This window comes from Ictalurus punctatus, chromosome 15, assembly GCF_001660625.3.
Source record: "Ictalurus punctatus breed USDA103 chromosome 15, Coco_2.0, whole genome shotgun sequence".
In the NCBI taxonomy this organism is placed as follows: Eukaryota; Metazoa; Chordata; class Actinopteri; order Siluriformes; family Ictaluridae; genus Ictalurus; species Ictalurus punctatus.
In genome coordinates this window covers 6539015-6555000 of record NC_030430.2, presented here as the reverse complement: position 1 = coordinate 6555000, position 15986 = coordinate 6539015, and the positions used below count along the sequence as shown (strand labels likewise).

The following is a 15986-nucleotide window of genomic DNA, read 5'->3' as shown; positions in this document are numbered from 1 at the left end:
TCTCCCATAGACAGCTCTCTGGTCTTCCTGTTGGCTTATCCTTTTTAAAACAACAAATGCAGCCTTCGCAGGTGAAGTTGAATTCTAAAATGAAGAGTAGATGTTCAGAGCTATTTATTGTTTAATCAGTCAATCTAACAGGACACACCTGGGTAAACAGAAACACCGGTCATCACATGTTCCGATATTTTAGCTCGCCTACAAATTGGGTAGTCTGATACAAATTGTGCTGTGTTCTATATCGTTTAACATGTTTACATATAAATACCAGGAAGTAAAAGCTGAAATTCTAAACTCTCTTCTCATATTCATCTTTTGATCTCAAACCCAAATGTCTTCAGTCTACAGCAGAAAAAAAAAAAGAATCGGACTTGCCATTCTAATAGTTTCGGAGGGGACTGTACGTAGCGACGATTGTTTACTCAAAACCTAGACATTAAATGTCCAGAAGAGACACCGTGCTGGCGATACAAGTAACCTGCCACCTGCTAGCGCTTGTGGAAACACTTCTGACGTCTGACCGACAGATCAGCTGAAAAGTTTTCCAAAAGCACAACGCGCAATTTCTACTCCAGCAAACCGTGATCAAATACAAGAGCGTGCAGGGAAAAGAAATCCAAACTGAGCTCCAAATTAAAAAGGATGCAAAAAGAATCAAATTAAAGGAGGACGGTTCATAGTGTGTGTGTGCGCGTGAGAGAGAAAGCAGTTACAGGAAGTGTTTTAAAAAAAAAAAAAAAAGGAAAAAACATTTAAGCAAACGGACGTACCTAACAGAGGAAAATCGAATTTCTTGCGTTTCTTAAACAGGCTGCGTTTTCTCCACGGCAGCCACCTGCTCATATTCGCACCGACGTCATGAAGGAACTGGGAGAAAAATCCAGAAGATGGATGGAGGAGTTGGCGGAATAAAAACAGCACACGGGAAGCAAGGTGATGGTGCAGGAAACTGATGCTGCTCAGAGCAAAGCATGCTGGGAGTAAACTTCAGCACAATAGGAAGGAGGGTTTGGGGGGTGTTACGGAAATTCATAGACAGCTGAGAGGCATGTCAGGTGATTATTCTGATTATACAGCTATGCTGATAGGTAAAAAGCATAATCTCTCACACACACACACTATGACCACATCCATCGCACACCACTTCCTCTTATATTTTCACTAATATTTACACACAGCTAAAAACGAAACTATTACAAACACACCACGTTCCTGTCTTCCCTTTTTCTCCCTCTCTCTGTCTTACACACACACAATCGCAGCTCATCAGAATGCGCCAAGCAACTTAACATTGCGTGTGTGCGTGTGTGTGAGAGAGAGAAAGAGAGGGAGGAAGCAACAAGTGGTGGGAAGTTGTTTATCTTTCATTTTCACCTTCACGAGACACTGAGGGTCACTTTCTCTCCATCTCTTACTTCCTGTTTAAGCTACAGCAAAGTGTGTGTGTGTGTGTGTGTTAGGGGGTGTGTTCAAATGACTTCCGTTGTTCCACTCTTCAGAACAGCGGCGTTAATCCACTCCGTCATCAGCCGTCTAGATTACATCGGTCTTCACGCAGTAAAGAGAATGCTCTCAGACGCTAAACTGTTCCTCGTTCGACTCGTTTTAAAATAATTACTTAACTGTATTTAAAATAAATGTTAAATAAATAAGTAAAATTCCAGAACGTTCCAAATATAATGGAGAACATGACAATCGTTTTCACACGCTTCATGCCACAGCGACTGACGGTCAGTTCTTAAAGACGGCGTGATGACAAAAAATTTCTGATACCTAAGAAATTTATCTCGTTTTTGTTACGTGATTTTTTAATTTTTTTTTTTTTACCCGTGCGGGTGGGCGTGGCTTCGGTTTCATCCCATTGAAATTTGATTGGCTCGTGAAAAAGTCTGACTACCACCTGACAGAGGACCACATACACACTATGTTTAGTCAGGAGTGGCCCAGTCAACCAGCTTCTCCTCTCATTTACTGTGTTTATCCCTCACACACACACACGATAAAGCAATAAACAGTCAAGTAATGATGGTTATTTCCAATAAAATGGAGCATAAAAATGGTCTCATACCAACATCCGATATCATGTGATACTACACTACTTACAGCTGTGAAACCAAACCCAGTGCACGCTGGAACACTACTCGATCCAACGCAGCTGACGTAGCCCCTAGTGCCCGTCACTGAAAATCGACTAGCTAATGTTATAAATAACGTACGAGCATGGACACGCAACGGTGCGTACCGTAATATTCTGATGTCTCATTCTAGAACAACGGGAACGCCGTGAATCGCGGGTTAGCTTTCCAGCTGTTTTTTTTCCAGGACCGGTCATTGTCGATATTTTAAAACGAGCTAATAACAGTAGCTAAGAAATGCCTAGCATGCTCACACTGAACTCGTCTGATGTTATTAATAAGTGAGAAACGCAAACATCTGCGACACGCAAGTCAGGAACGGTGATTTCCTGTTAAACTCCAGGTCCCCCCCCATCTCTACGATGCAGACTTCTTTCCAGATATTCACACTTTCTCTGTTCAAAACTTCACTCCGCTCTCCAAACCACACATTCCCCACACACACACGCAGCCAACAGCAAGGAAAAGAACACGCACGCGCGCACACATCTATAACGGAACAGTCTTTGTATAGACAGAGCCAACCAGTCGATCTGTAGGCTGTTGGAGAAATCTTGACCAATGGGCCATGAAAACAATGAATCTCAGCAAAAAACATGACCCGAGACACACACACAAAAAAAAAAAAACACCCACCAGAGAATCCTCAAACTGCCTACTGACTTTCCTCAAACTGCCTACTGACTCTTTTTCCATTTCGGCAAAACACCACTTGCGCTGCTCTTTCTAGAACAGTGCTGTAGCAACTACAGCCGCAGATAGTTAGCGTCACCATAAGTGACTTTTAGACACCATATGTAGCTTCCATGACTCATACCGAATTCTCAAACCTGATTGGTCAGAAAGCGTCGAGTCGTTTTCTAAAACGGCAGCTCCGACAACGATTCAGACCGCGGACGTTCGAATACGTTATCGTTTCTATAGCAACGGCTCACTTGCACTTACGTTTTTCCGTAAGGAGACGTTTTATCCGTCCGGTTTTTCTGGAAGGAGGAGTCTCCGGTAACAAATCGGAGGTAAAGCCGTAACTTGAGGTTTTCCACCACAGGAAACTCTTCCTTCTTAGGAGTCGGATTGTGGTTTCTGGGTAACACGATGTGCCGTGTTCGTTTCGTTCTGTTTATTTTATGCGTTTGCTGTTTATAGCTGACGTAACGGAAGTGATAGCTGGAACTAGCTTGTTCTGTGGAAGTTCCACAACATTAAATGTAGCTATAAACCGATTCAAAGATTATAACATAGTCCCTTAATAAAATATATATTTTTTAAAATGTATAATAATAATAATAATAATAATAATTTGTGATCACTTGCAAATCGCTGTGATGTCAGAGGAGTGGGATGGTAAAAGTAACTCGGCCTTGTTTTGGGCTTCATCACCTAATTATTGATTCATTTACTAAAACAGCAGGCCGCCAAGTGTTTCTACAATACTCAAAGTGCACAAAGAGCATCACAGCGACAGAGATTTGACGTTTAATGTTCATTTCATCCATGTTCCTGGTCACAGTGTTGCAGTGACTGGACTTCTGTTTCACGATTTGTCCAAACGGAAGTGTTAGCAGAACAGAAACTTTATCGTGCACATCACTATGACAGTCACGGTCACTGAAGTTTAGATCTTGCCAATATTTCCACGCTTGCTAGCGTCCTAGCGGTCCAATGGCGACGCATTTGTGAACCCATGACTTGCTCGTCAACACCGTAGTAAAAACGTAGCACTTGAGATGATGGCACAGAGCTGGCAGATAAATAAATTGAAAACATTTTTTAGAAATAAGTGTGTTTTAGAAAAACACACTTATTTGCCTTGTGAGGACCTTCCACTGATTCCACTCCAGCTATCAATGCACCAATGCTCCGTCTAAAATTAGGTCGAACTTTTACCACAGCAATCAAAAGGAAACCTTTCGGCTCTTTACGTTTTGTAAAATAAATACTAGATTTTGTTGCAAAAAAAGAAATAAACAAGAGAATTTTTTCTTCATGGGGACTGGCTAAATGTCCTTACAAAGTCAAAATTGTCACATATTCCTATGCTAGTGGGAACATTTCTCACACACACAAAAATGTGGCTAAGACACTGTCTGTCTCTGTGTGTATGGGTGTGTGTGGGTGCATGTGTAACTAGATCACCCTGAATGTAAGTCCTTTATGTGCACAACTATTTCATTTTTCAAGGTTTCACATAACACACACATACACTGTCTCCGTTTCCCAAGAACAAAAAGAGAGCTCTGGCTCCGGCTAAAGCCGTCGCCCCGTGTTAACAGCATTGTCACAAACCTGTGTGACCTCTGGCCATTTCCCAGAATGCTCAGCAGGAGGTCAGACAGGTAAAGTGGGGGTCGATGATAAAGGTGTTGACTCCGAGCCTCTCAGTGAAGCTTCTTTAAAACCTTACACAAAGCCATGCTGACGCTGGCACTTCTTCAACGGCCCACTGCTCTGCTTATATAAAACTTGGCCAGAGCTGCCTCTTCTTCATCTGAGTGTACGTCTACATGTGTGCGCGCGTGTGAGATCCAGTAGAGGCCATAGGCTTGGCTTGGATTATTTTCCACTGCGCCCTGGTAATGCAACCACTCAAATTAGCGCTGACAAATTATTGCAGCCAAATCAACTGGCGTGTAGAGAAGACATTAGCCAGTCCCTCCAGGATTTCGTGATATTTTCGATCGTAGAAATGAACACAAAAATCAAGGGAACTCCACAGTATTCGGAAGAGCTTGCCATTTTTCAAAAATCACCGCATATTTGGGCCAAGACACATCATGTGACGTCATCGCAACGCTCGTGCATTCAAAACCCTCTTCGTTTTACGTGCGTCGAACACGAGTACAGCTAAAAGGTCTCGTTTACCGACAAACATCACTGCGAAAGAGCAAATTTCAAAACAATCTTCAAGTTCGCCAATTCAAGTAGTTTTGTGAAAATAAATAAATAAATCCGCAGATTTCATCGCAAATGTTGAAAAAAGACAATCACAAGAATGCCGCGAAATCCTGTACGAACCGATTACCCAACATCCTCAGCACATTTAGTAATCAGTAAAAGATCCATTATGTGCTTCGAGAGTGTTCGATTAAGCGATAACTTGCCAAAAAAAGTGAAATTTACACCATTTACACAACCCTTTGATCAGCAAAGACTTGTGTGTTATCTCTAGGCAAGTGTCTCAAGGTTACTGTTGCTAGTTCCAGAAAGTTTTAGAAATGGCAATGTTATAGGAACATAATCGACGGCCAAGTTACCGGAACCACCAAGGAATTATTTAAGGAAATATCCTAAAGTATTTCACGTGTTGCACCGCAGCAGTTTGTCAACAATTCCAGCGATTATTTATTACACAATGATGCATCACTTTAATGTTAAAGTGCGACCCTGAACAAGTTCGCTTCTGTTATCGCTTACGTTATAGCAGCTATAAACTTACTGACTGCACTCTTCTGTATTTTTCTAGATAGGGGTATAAAAATAAATAAAGTGTCTGAAACTACACGTCTGATTGAGATACTGAACAATGCGCTGGTAGTTATAAGCTTCCCCACCTGGTTAGCTCAATTAGCCTACAGTCCAAAAGTAAGAAAGCAGATGCCAAGCGGCAAACGTGTCATGGCTGATCAGCGTCATTTGGGGTAAAGAGAAAATTGTGTAAATGTGATTTATGGATGACAAGTTATAAACGTCCCCCATTAAGCCTTTTAGTATCGTATCATTATAGATAATTTCCTGAAGATGATTATAGCTAGATTCAAAATGAAGAGGGCTGGGTTCTGTTATGACTGGATTTCTTGAACACAATTACAGGAAGAACAAGAGGAAGTAGAAGTGGATTGGGACTGCTTCCTGTCCTGACTGCTGGGGTGTTATACATGAGGAAAGAATATTTTTTATATATATATATATATATATATATATATATATATATATATATATATATATATATATATATATATATATATATATATATATATATATATATATAGAGAGAGAGAGAGAGAGAGAGAGATTGTGTATATATATATGTATGTGTGTGTGGAGGCATCAGAAAAGTCTCTCGCTCACACATACACACACATAGCTGTGAAAATAACTCCTCTCTCTTTCCCTCTTCATGTTTTCCAAATGTTGGGGAAAAAACCCAGTCATTAATACCTAAAGACCACTTTCACTGCGCACACACACACACACACACACACACACACACACACACACACAGAGCTGACACAGCTGTAAACACAGCAGCATGTTCTCCCTTCGCTTCCTTCACACATCTACCAGCTCACACACCCTTTAACACAGACACACACGGTCATCTCTTTCCACCAAGGTACAGCACTGGTCCTCAGTCTTCATATAAACCCGAAAGACAAATACATCATAATCGACTAAGCCACTGTTGCTAGGCAACGGGGAAATACAGACACTAAGCATAAGCTAACTAATAACTGAGACTAACAATTTTGCCAGCTATCAAATAGTTGTTAAATCTTTAATGCAGACAAACACAAAGACGCAGCGACCGTTTAAACAAGACAAAAGCATCTGAAACGTCAACGTTTACCTCAGATATGTTTAGAATTTCCTAGGAAAATCACACTGCAGTTACATTCAGCTGTTAAATCTTTAATACAGGCAAACCTAAAACAGGGTTACCATGGAAACGGGACAAAATCATTGGAAACGTCAACATTTACCTCAGTACTTGTAAAAACACTAAGACAATTACATTGCAGTAACACTTAGCATCTTCTGCTAAATGAAGTGCCATGTAATCCACCATGCTGTCAACATTGTCAGAAAACCCTCAACTTCTGGAAGGTTTAAATACAACTGAGGCAACTATTACTGTAAACACACAACTCTGCTAGCATGTAGCGCAACCGAATCAATCGCATCAAGCGGCGAATCAAGTAACTCGAGCAACTGATGAATTACTTCACCAAAAAAAAAAAAAAAAAAAAAAAGACAGGAACGACGTGTTTTAAAGAGTTTTAACACAAAGCAGTGAAATTAAGGTACGAGTACTTGTTTCGAGGAAATTTTATCGTTAATAAAATTGCTAATGCTACGACACTTTCCTCAGAGGAGTACCACACTGATTAGCCAAATGCAATAAGAGAACAGTGTATAATCGTGGATGATTTGTCTTGGACGATGGCACTGTATTATGAATAAATGATCAAAAGTATTTGACGTTATTTGAATGGTAAAACACGCTCTAAAAGCCAGATATAAAACTGGTTAAGCCTTGAAAACATGGTTAGAACTTGCATGCAAAAGGAAACTCATTGGGTAACCAATCTGCTTTTAAACGGCTGGCAGCACCAGTACCCTTTCTGTGGAAAAAGGGGACCAAAGAGCACTCCTTAGGCTGGAAATCGAAATAAGGATTCTGCTTATGCAGCTGAATCATCTCTCTCACACACACACACACACACACACACACACACACACACACACACACACACACACATACACACACACATACACACACACATACACACACACATACACACACACATACACACACACATACACACACACATACACACACACATACACACACACATACACACACACATACACACAGAAAGGAAACTTTAGCTTTGACCGTTACCAGGCAACCGGAACCTGGCAAAAAAAATAAAAATAAAGCCATTGTGGTGGAGAAAAGCGTCGTAAATCCAGATCTGCAGAGGAATTCCAGCCCAGGGAAGGCCGAGGCATTCCCGACCCACACGGAGAGAGAATAAAACGTACCCTTAGACGGGCCTCAGCCTGAAAACACTGCCGCAAATCATTCTGCTCTGCTGCAGATCCTGCACAGCTACAACACGCACCAGAAGTGAGCTGCAGCTCAGATCATAGTGACGATGGGGTCACTTCGCAAAGCTGGATGAGGAACTGTACTTAGTTTTTTTTTTTTTTAACTCTTCGTTCCTTCTTACTCATTTCTTGTTGTTGTTTTGCTATACCACGTATTCAGGAATTCGATTTTCCGTCATAAGTGTCTAGAACTCTAGAACAGTTCGCAATGTTTGGACAATTTTACAAACCAAAAATAATTCGATGAAATGTGAAACGTTTACGTACACGACAGATTTGACTTGACGAACTTAAGTATACGGTGTAACTCTTGGAGAATTAACAAATTTAGTCGAATAAACATGAAGCGATAAATATGTGACGTAACATATTTGGGTTTCTCTTCGGCAGCATCATGCTGGTGTGCACTTCTACAAGTTTGCTTCTAGATACTAGTACGGGACTGAAGTAAGGAATAAAATACTTGGGTGATTGCGATTACAGGAAAACAAATCAACGACAGGGTGGTGTGATGCGGACCAACGTTAAGTCAAGTTACTGTTACCTGTTGATTTATCTTGTAATTCCTTTTATACTACAAACAAATGTTTTATCCGTTTTTTTAAAATTACACATAGGATTTTTTTTTTTTTATCAATATGTAGTTACATTTTGATCTCCTGTTTGCTATTTCAGGTTTGGATTTAATATTATCTAAAGGAACTGCTAGGAAGGGAACTTTTATATTAAAAAAAAAAAAAAAAAAAAAAAAAAAAAAAAAACGCATGAGGCATCAAACATTTTATTTTCACCTACAAAAAAAACAAAAAATGTTCACCTATGCTAACGTTACGCTAACTTTAGCATCTAACTGACCTAGGTAACGTTCACTAGCTAACTAACATTAACCTAAATTCATAAATATAAAATCAAGTTACGAGGCTAAAGCACAGGCTACGTTTGATTAAAAGATCGTGTTATTCGCCTTCTCTACAAACTTTTAGTTAATAAAACGTGAGAAGTTAATCTTTTTATACTGTACTGAAGCAGTGAAGAGTCCACTCACTGGAAAAGGAGAAGGTGAAAAATAATCCGCTGCTGGATTTTTGCAAAGTTTGACTGGACGTTCTAACAGACAAAAAGGAAAGACTCATGGAAGCTTGAAGATGGTAGCTGCTAAACATGCTAGGTTATTAACCTAAATGGATTTAGATGGGTTCCTCATTCTGACTGGTATTTTTTTTTTATATGCTTTCCCTCTCATCCACTGATCAAACAAGAAACAGAAGAAAGTCTTTGTTGAAAAGCAAAAAAAAAAAAAAAAAAAAAAAAACCCCAGATATGCAACACTGCCTTGAAATGCAGCCAATAACTCGGCCTTGTGTTACGCCGCCTTTCAAAATCTCAGTAACCGTAATTGTGACATTATTACATTACAGATTATGGGCACACTCAGATACACTCCCGCCATGTCTCTTATTCCTTATTGTTCCGTATCTGCCTAGGAGCACGTCGTGCACGCAGGCCTCGAACGCAGACATAGACCTATCTCCCGACAGCGTTCCCGCTCAAAAACAACCGTCATCCGTTCTCAAAAACAAATAGCCGACGTTCTCTGCTTAGATATAAAACAAACTTCTAAGGCTACGTCCACGTTAAGCCAGATAGATCCGGATAAAAAAAAATATATAATTTTTTTTAAAAAGCGTTGTTTTTGAATATCTCCGTTTTCTCAGTCCATACTACAACGCCAGACAAAAACGCCGTCTCGGTGTGGGCAAAACATAGAAAAAGAAGCGTTTTCACATTTAACCTGGGTTAACGTGGACGTAGCCTAAGCCTAAAACAACAAAAGGACGCGACACACAAGAACGCGACACCCACCTGATCGACACTTGATGATGTCGCTAAACTCGTTGCTTGCTCCGGTCTCAGCTGCGTCCGCCTGCGAAGCCGAGGTCGCCATGTTGAGCAGCGGGAGATGGAGCGTTCACTTTCCACAGTGAATCCTGAAAAACAATCATTTACGTATATTCATTTATTTTTCCGTTCATTCGGGAGGTACTTCTCCGTCTAAACGACAAACGAGTCCAAGATAAAGCCAAGCGCAGATAACAAAAGCTACGCACAAGCGTTTATAATGTTCTACGTTTACTCTAAACACATTTTTCTTCTGCAACCTTGTTATGTCTCAAGTAAAACCACAGCTTATCAGTTGTCTCATCAAGGCTGACTGTAGTACTGGCTTAACACGCAGTACAGGGTGTGCTGGTATAGGAAATTAATCAGCTACAGGGTTGTTGGACATGGCCCGCCCGACAGCATCTACACCTTGTGTTTTAGTTGCTTCATGAGGCGTGTATCATATAGGTAGCTTCGTAGGTGGAACATGATCAGTTGTATACCCAAGAATGAATTTCACGTGATCTGTACAGTTACAATCGATCTCAACCCACATGACCAACCTTCCACGAAACCAACCAAAAATATCCCGATAAAAAACATCTTGCAGTGAATTCGAAAGGCTGAGGTGTGTATAGTGTACATCTCCAACGTACAATAACAAGGCAGGCAGGTCTTAGAAATAACAATTATTCTACAACCAACCTTCAGTCTGAGCAGCACCAGCATTAATGCTAAACTCAACGTTAGCCATGTCGGGGTCATGTGATGTGCTTCAAACAGCCAGAGATGTTAAAACCACACCAGTGGATTATATCTACCAAAGCTGGAAGCTTTTCAAAGAATCATTAAATGAGAGTGTAAGCAGGAAAATCCTGTCCCTGTAGCCTTAGTCGCAAAGATCACCAGGTCCCAATGGCTTCCAACTGTCAACAACGGACCAGAGGTGTGGTACATTTACACTTGTACACACACACACACTCAGACACACACAGCAAAAGAATGCAGGTGCCGAACATGACGTCAGTTTGAAAATAGCCATGAAATAAAAAGCTTCTTAACTGGAAAACATCAAAACCAGACAGTGCTAGCTGACATCTTGGGTCTCGAGCACCAATCAGGGTTTTTTGGCCAAACTTTCAACTGTCCTTTAAATCTTTATCTCAAGAGCAAGTGCTTCTCAAAAGGAATAATGACATGGCTGTCATGGTGTCACGGTTAGGGTGTTTTTAAATGGTTGATTAATACAGTGATAAAACTGCAAAACCCCTAGATACTACTTTGAATACCTCCACCATACCCATACCGTGCATCCTCAATATATATCGCGATATACCATATAACCGATCATCAGTACATGCCTAAATGCAAGTTTAGGCATGTACTAAGTTTGGCCTAACAGGTTAAGGAGAAACACTCTCACTGCTGCAACTTAAGACGATACACTCGCCATCTTAACCTTTACACCTGTTTTGATCCACACTGAGCTCTCCGTTAAACCTTTAAAAAAAAAAAAAAAGGTTACTTGACGTTAGCAAGTGACCAGATGCCAGCCTGAGTAAGGCATCCAGGCTCCCAGCAGAACATCTAATCTGAAATGTTTGAAGAGGAATGGCAAGTTTTGATAGCAAGAAAGGACATGGAGCATGCAGGATCTCTTCCAAGAAAGGATAATCGTCGGGGGGGTGTCCAAAACCTAACCAGATCGGCATGCAGGTCTAAAGAAATGACGCAAATGTCTAAAGCACCTATTACGGCAGTTCCCTCAGTGGCATTGAGCTCAACTGCATTTTGTAGCAGGTCTCAGTGGAGTAATGGTGCAGCTATAGGTAACACTGATGAACCCACTGAATAGTACATCACACACTGCACCAATCAGGTTTGGTTTGTCCTGTTCCTATAGACCACATTTGTCACTCTCAGGTCCCTGGAGGGGTCACAAGGCTTCACAGCTTTGTCTTGAACCTCTAACACACCAATCACCCCAAGCTGGCTGATGAGCTGAAGCAGGTTATGTTAAGGCAAGACACTACAAGTAGAAATTACCATTTTATTCACAACCACTCAGACTGATTTTTCATGTTTTAACAACATGGTTTCACCAAACTGTAGGAACAATAAAAGTCAAAACTCAACACTAAAATGTTCTTTTCTCAGTTTTTGTTTCTCGACAACCGTCGCATTATCTGAACCTTAGCTACTTGGAAGAAGAAGCTCCACCCACTTCACAATCCCATCATGTTGTATGCTACCTTCCTCGGAAGTTCGTGCGTACGGTCTCAGAGGTCGAGGTGACGTGGTGTGCGTTCAAGTTGTTTTGTTGAGGGGGAAACAAATGGACGGCGTGATTAGCTAGGCCATTCCTCATCAACATGCGTACAAAATAAACAGTCTGATGGAGCTCATACTGGCAGACACCGTGGCTTTTTGTTATCGACACACACTCCCAACTTGGGGCTTATTTGTAATTCCGACAACATGGTGGGGTTCAAGTGAGCTCACTTCGTAATTACGACATTTCCAACAAGACCTGAAGGCAGCATTATAATCTGAAGAGAAAAAAAACCCACTCGTTTCCTGACAGCATGTTGATTTATGTGTCAAATGATAAACCACACTAATTAGAGCGGAAATGCATTAAAGCACAGCATTTTATTATTTTTTTTAGAACAGCTCTTCTCAAAATAAGATCTTCTTGAATCTCGATGATATCTGTTTAATGAGCCGCGTCCATCGAATTTTTCTTCTGTTTGTCCGTTCCTTTTCAGTCCCTTCGTGATTTTTGTGTTCGCAGAAATGAACGCGAATGCCGAAAAGTTCGGAGGATCGTGCGATTTTTCAGAATTACCGCAGATTTGGGCCGAGACTCGCGTGTCATGTGACGTCATCACAACACGATGTGCATTCGGCCAAAACATTCTACGATTGAGATATTTCATCAGTCTCTTCTTTAGTCCTCCTTTATCTGAAGTCTAACATCTTCCAAAAGTGATTTTTATTTTTACTAAGTATATACATATTTACACACATTTAATTAGACAAAGCATCATTTCATAAATAAATGGTTGGCAAAAAATTTGGGAAAAGTTTCCAAAGCAATAAACTGACAAACAGTGGTGTCGATCATTTTTTGTTTGTTTTGTTTTGTTTTTTAAATTGCCCTATTCACATCTTGCCTAACATGAACAAGCATGTGTAGAAGTCTGACACCTGGCTCGAGACTCTTATTAATAATAATAATAATAATAATAATAATAATAATAATAACAATAATAATATTTCAGAGAGTTTATATGCCACACATGACTTAGCATAAGTGTCATTCACTTTTGCACCTGAGGACAAAATATTGCAAGCATATCAGATTTTCTTTAGCAGGGGTTCTCATGCTTTTTAATCAATCACTGTAACAAAAAAAAAATCCCTGATCCTGTCAGTACAGGTTTATTTCACACACACAGACAATTTAATAGATACAATACTCATGGGATTTGATAATTATATTTGGCCTATTTATTGGAGCCAGAGAGTTTTTTTTTTCCTGAACTTTCCACCCACAGAAAGCCATTAAAATAGATTCCAGTAGACTATGGCGAAGTTAGAAGGTCCTGACCCTTCTGTGGCTGTGCCTCAGGGTTCCATGTGGGTCCCTTACTTTGAGAACCAGGGTTCTTTAGGACTCACCTATCTCACTGTGCAAGATATACAAGATCCAGTCAGTGGAGTTCGGGGTGGGGGGTGGGGAGTCATTAATTAATCAGATTTAATGAATGAATCAATGCTGTAATTAAGAACTATTAATCATGACTTTAAAGGTTAATGTAATACTAATGAAGTAAGGAATGCACAATGTCCTCAGACAGTCCCTCTTACCTCTGCAGAGTCTCTGTGTGAGTTGTGTGAAGTCTCAGAGACTCGGTGTGGAAATAAAACCCGCACATTTAGGCTCGGTACGCCGCCCGTGCGCGTGAGGCCATGTCCACAGCTCGCGCGTGCTCCGGTTCTCTTTTCACTATTATTTTTTTTCGTTTTGTTTGTTGTTGTGGGGGTTTTTTTGCGTGGAGGGGGTATAACAGAAAAGGAAAACAAACAAAAACACGCGCGCGCACGCGGACTCAAAGCGTAGCTCGGGTCAGCTTTTACAGCGCCTCCCAACAGCAAGCCGAGTAAACGTGTCCGGTTCGTCCCCGGCGGTGATCCGAGCAACTTCTTTACTTTTCCTCTCAAATGATTAACACGCTACACCGTACAGCTGGGAGAGTCGGCGTGCCGAACTTTGTTCCCAGCGCGCGCACCCGCCCCTCCGCGTCTCCGCGCGCGCCGCCCCATTCAGGAACTTCCTCCAGCGGAGAAAGAAAAAAAAAAAAAAAAAAAAAAAAAAAAAAAAACATGGCGTGAGCGCGGTCACGGATCCATGGGGAACGTGCGCGTGCACGTGAGCGACTGGATCACATAATAATAATAATAATAATAATAATAATAATAATAATAATAATAATAATAATAACAATAATAATTGAATGTCCAAGGTTGAACATTTGAAGGTCCACGTGTGTGTTTGTGTGTGTGTGTGTGTTTGCGGGTTGCATAAATATTCACCCCCTCCTGTTATAAGAACAAAACTAATACAGGGGTTTCACAGAAACATGTTTTAATACTTGAGTAATCACTACTTTATGCTTTTTATTTGTAAGCAGTGTGGCAAACGGAATCATTTCGCCACATTATTTCAATATTATGTGTTACTTCATGTACACGCATGGCGTCTATACTCCTAATTAAGTTCATTTCATCTCCTCTAGATTGTGGAAAGGTTTGAGGGGTGTGAAAACTTATACAAAACACTATAGTTCCAAGGAAACACAGCTAGGAGAGTGCAATCCGAATACAAAATAAGAATAAAACTGAATCTAAAGCCATGTTGTCAGATTGTAGCAGTGGTACATTAAGGCATAGGTATAAAGGTATAAAGGCTCCATGGATGACAGTAGATGTATGTGATGTGTTGTTTAGTACTCAGACACTTGTTCTCAATTCTGAATATCATGATGTGCATGGTCTAAAATGAATGCACAAATTTAAGACGCCACGTCCCTTCTTCTTCCCCAAACTTTGTGCACTCCTCTGTCCTCCAACTAAGACACATCTAAACACCTGGCCAGGTTTCGATCTGCGTCAAATACTTACCTCGCCTCTTGTGTCCATATCACTGGAAACTCGTAATTGTACGTGCTTCTGGTGTTACTCTAGCTACTTTATCATAAACTTGATAGAATCACACATCAGACAGGAAATTTGAGCAAATATAGCACTCATTATAGATGCAAAATTATATATATTAAAAATATCATATAAAATAAATATTTTTAAAAAACTATACGCATTAGTGCATAAAAATGCAATTTTTGAAATAAGAAATGCAATCACAACTGCTTTAATGTTCAGGAAGATGGGATTTTGCTGTAATAGTTAAACATAACCGACAGGGGGCAAAGTGTGAACGTCAAGTAAATGCGTAAATGCATGTGTGCAAATGTAAGGTGTTAAAAATAAATATAAAAATAGTCATAATAATATTCTTAATTCTTTCTGTTCAAGTCATTGTATAATTTAGCAACAAACGAGATAAAACAAAACAAAGAAACGAAAATTGTATAAATAAAAAAAGAATATTTTACCAGGAGTGGGGTTCGAACCCACGCGGACATATGTCCATTGGATCTTAAGTCCAACGCCTTAACCACTCGGCCATCCTGGTAAACACGATCTCACATTCGGGGTCTACAACACTTAAAAAATAGAAAAGTGAAAAATACGATATTTGGCGTATTTTAATAAACGTAACTTAAGTGTGCTATTAAGTAATGTGGCTTCACGTTTATCTCCCCTGCGAACAGTGTTTTTGAATACATTCCGTTTGGTATTTCTCCTTATATGAATCTTCGTCGCCATTTTTATTTCTTCACCAACCCGTTCAGATACAAGGCTACTAGCTAAACACGCTAATTACTAGCATACTGGACATGTTATAACTCTAAACACCCGGCTAAACTAGCTAGCGATAAATAAATACAAATGTAGTGTTAGCTTAGCCACATTTACTACAAAACTACATTTAACGTTAATATTACACGTTTG

General features: G+C 40.2%; 1 protein-coding gene and 1 non-coding gene across 5 annotated transcripts in view; both read right to left on the bottom strand.

Moving 5' to 3' along the window:
* utrn (utrophin) overlaps positions 1–14165 on the bottom strand; it is a 196481-nt gene extending 182316 nt beyond the window's left edge. For 3 of the 4 annotated variants that reach the window (XM_017486812.3, XM_017486817.3, XM_017486815.3), the window contains exons 1-2: positions 13722–14165; positions 9831–9955 (exon numbers count right to left, since the gene is read on the bottom strand). In XM_017486812.3, the coding sequence (XP_017342301.1) occupies positions 9831–9912 (82 nt within the window). In that variant the 5' untranslated portion in view covers positions 9913–9955; positions 13722–14165. Of the gene's footprint in view, positions 1–770; positions 969–9830; positions 9956–13721 lie in introns of those variants that run through there. The other variant, XM_053686403.1, reaches the window with a different exon arrangement.
* A 1358-nt stretch (positions 14166–15523) lies between these two features.
* Positions 15524–15606, bottom strand: trnal-uaa (transfer RNA leucine (anticodon UAA)). Its single transcript has one exon. It is a non-coding gene; the product is annotated as a tRNA-Leu (tRNA).
* Positions 15607–15986: the final 380 nt, after the last annotated feature.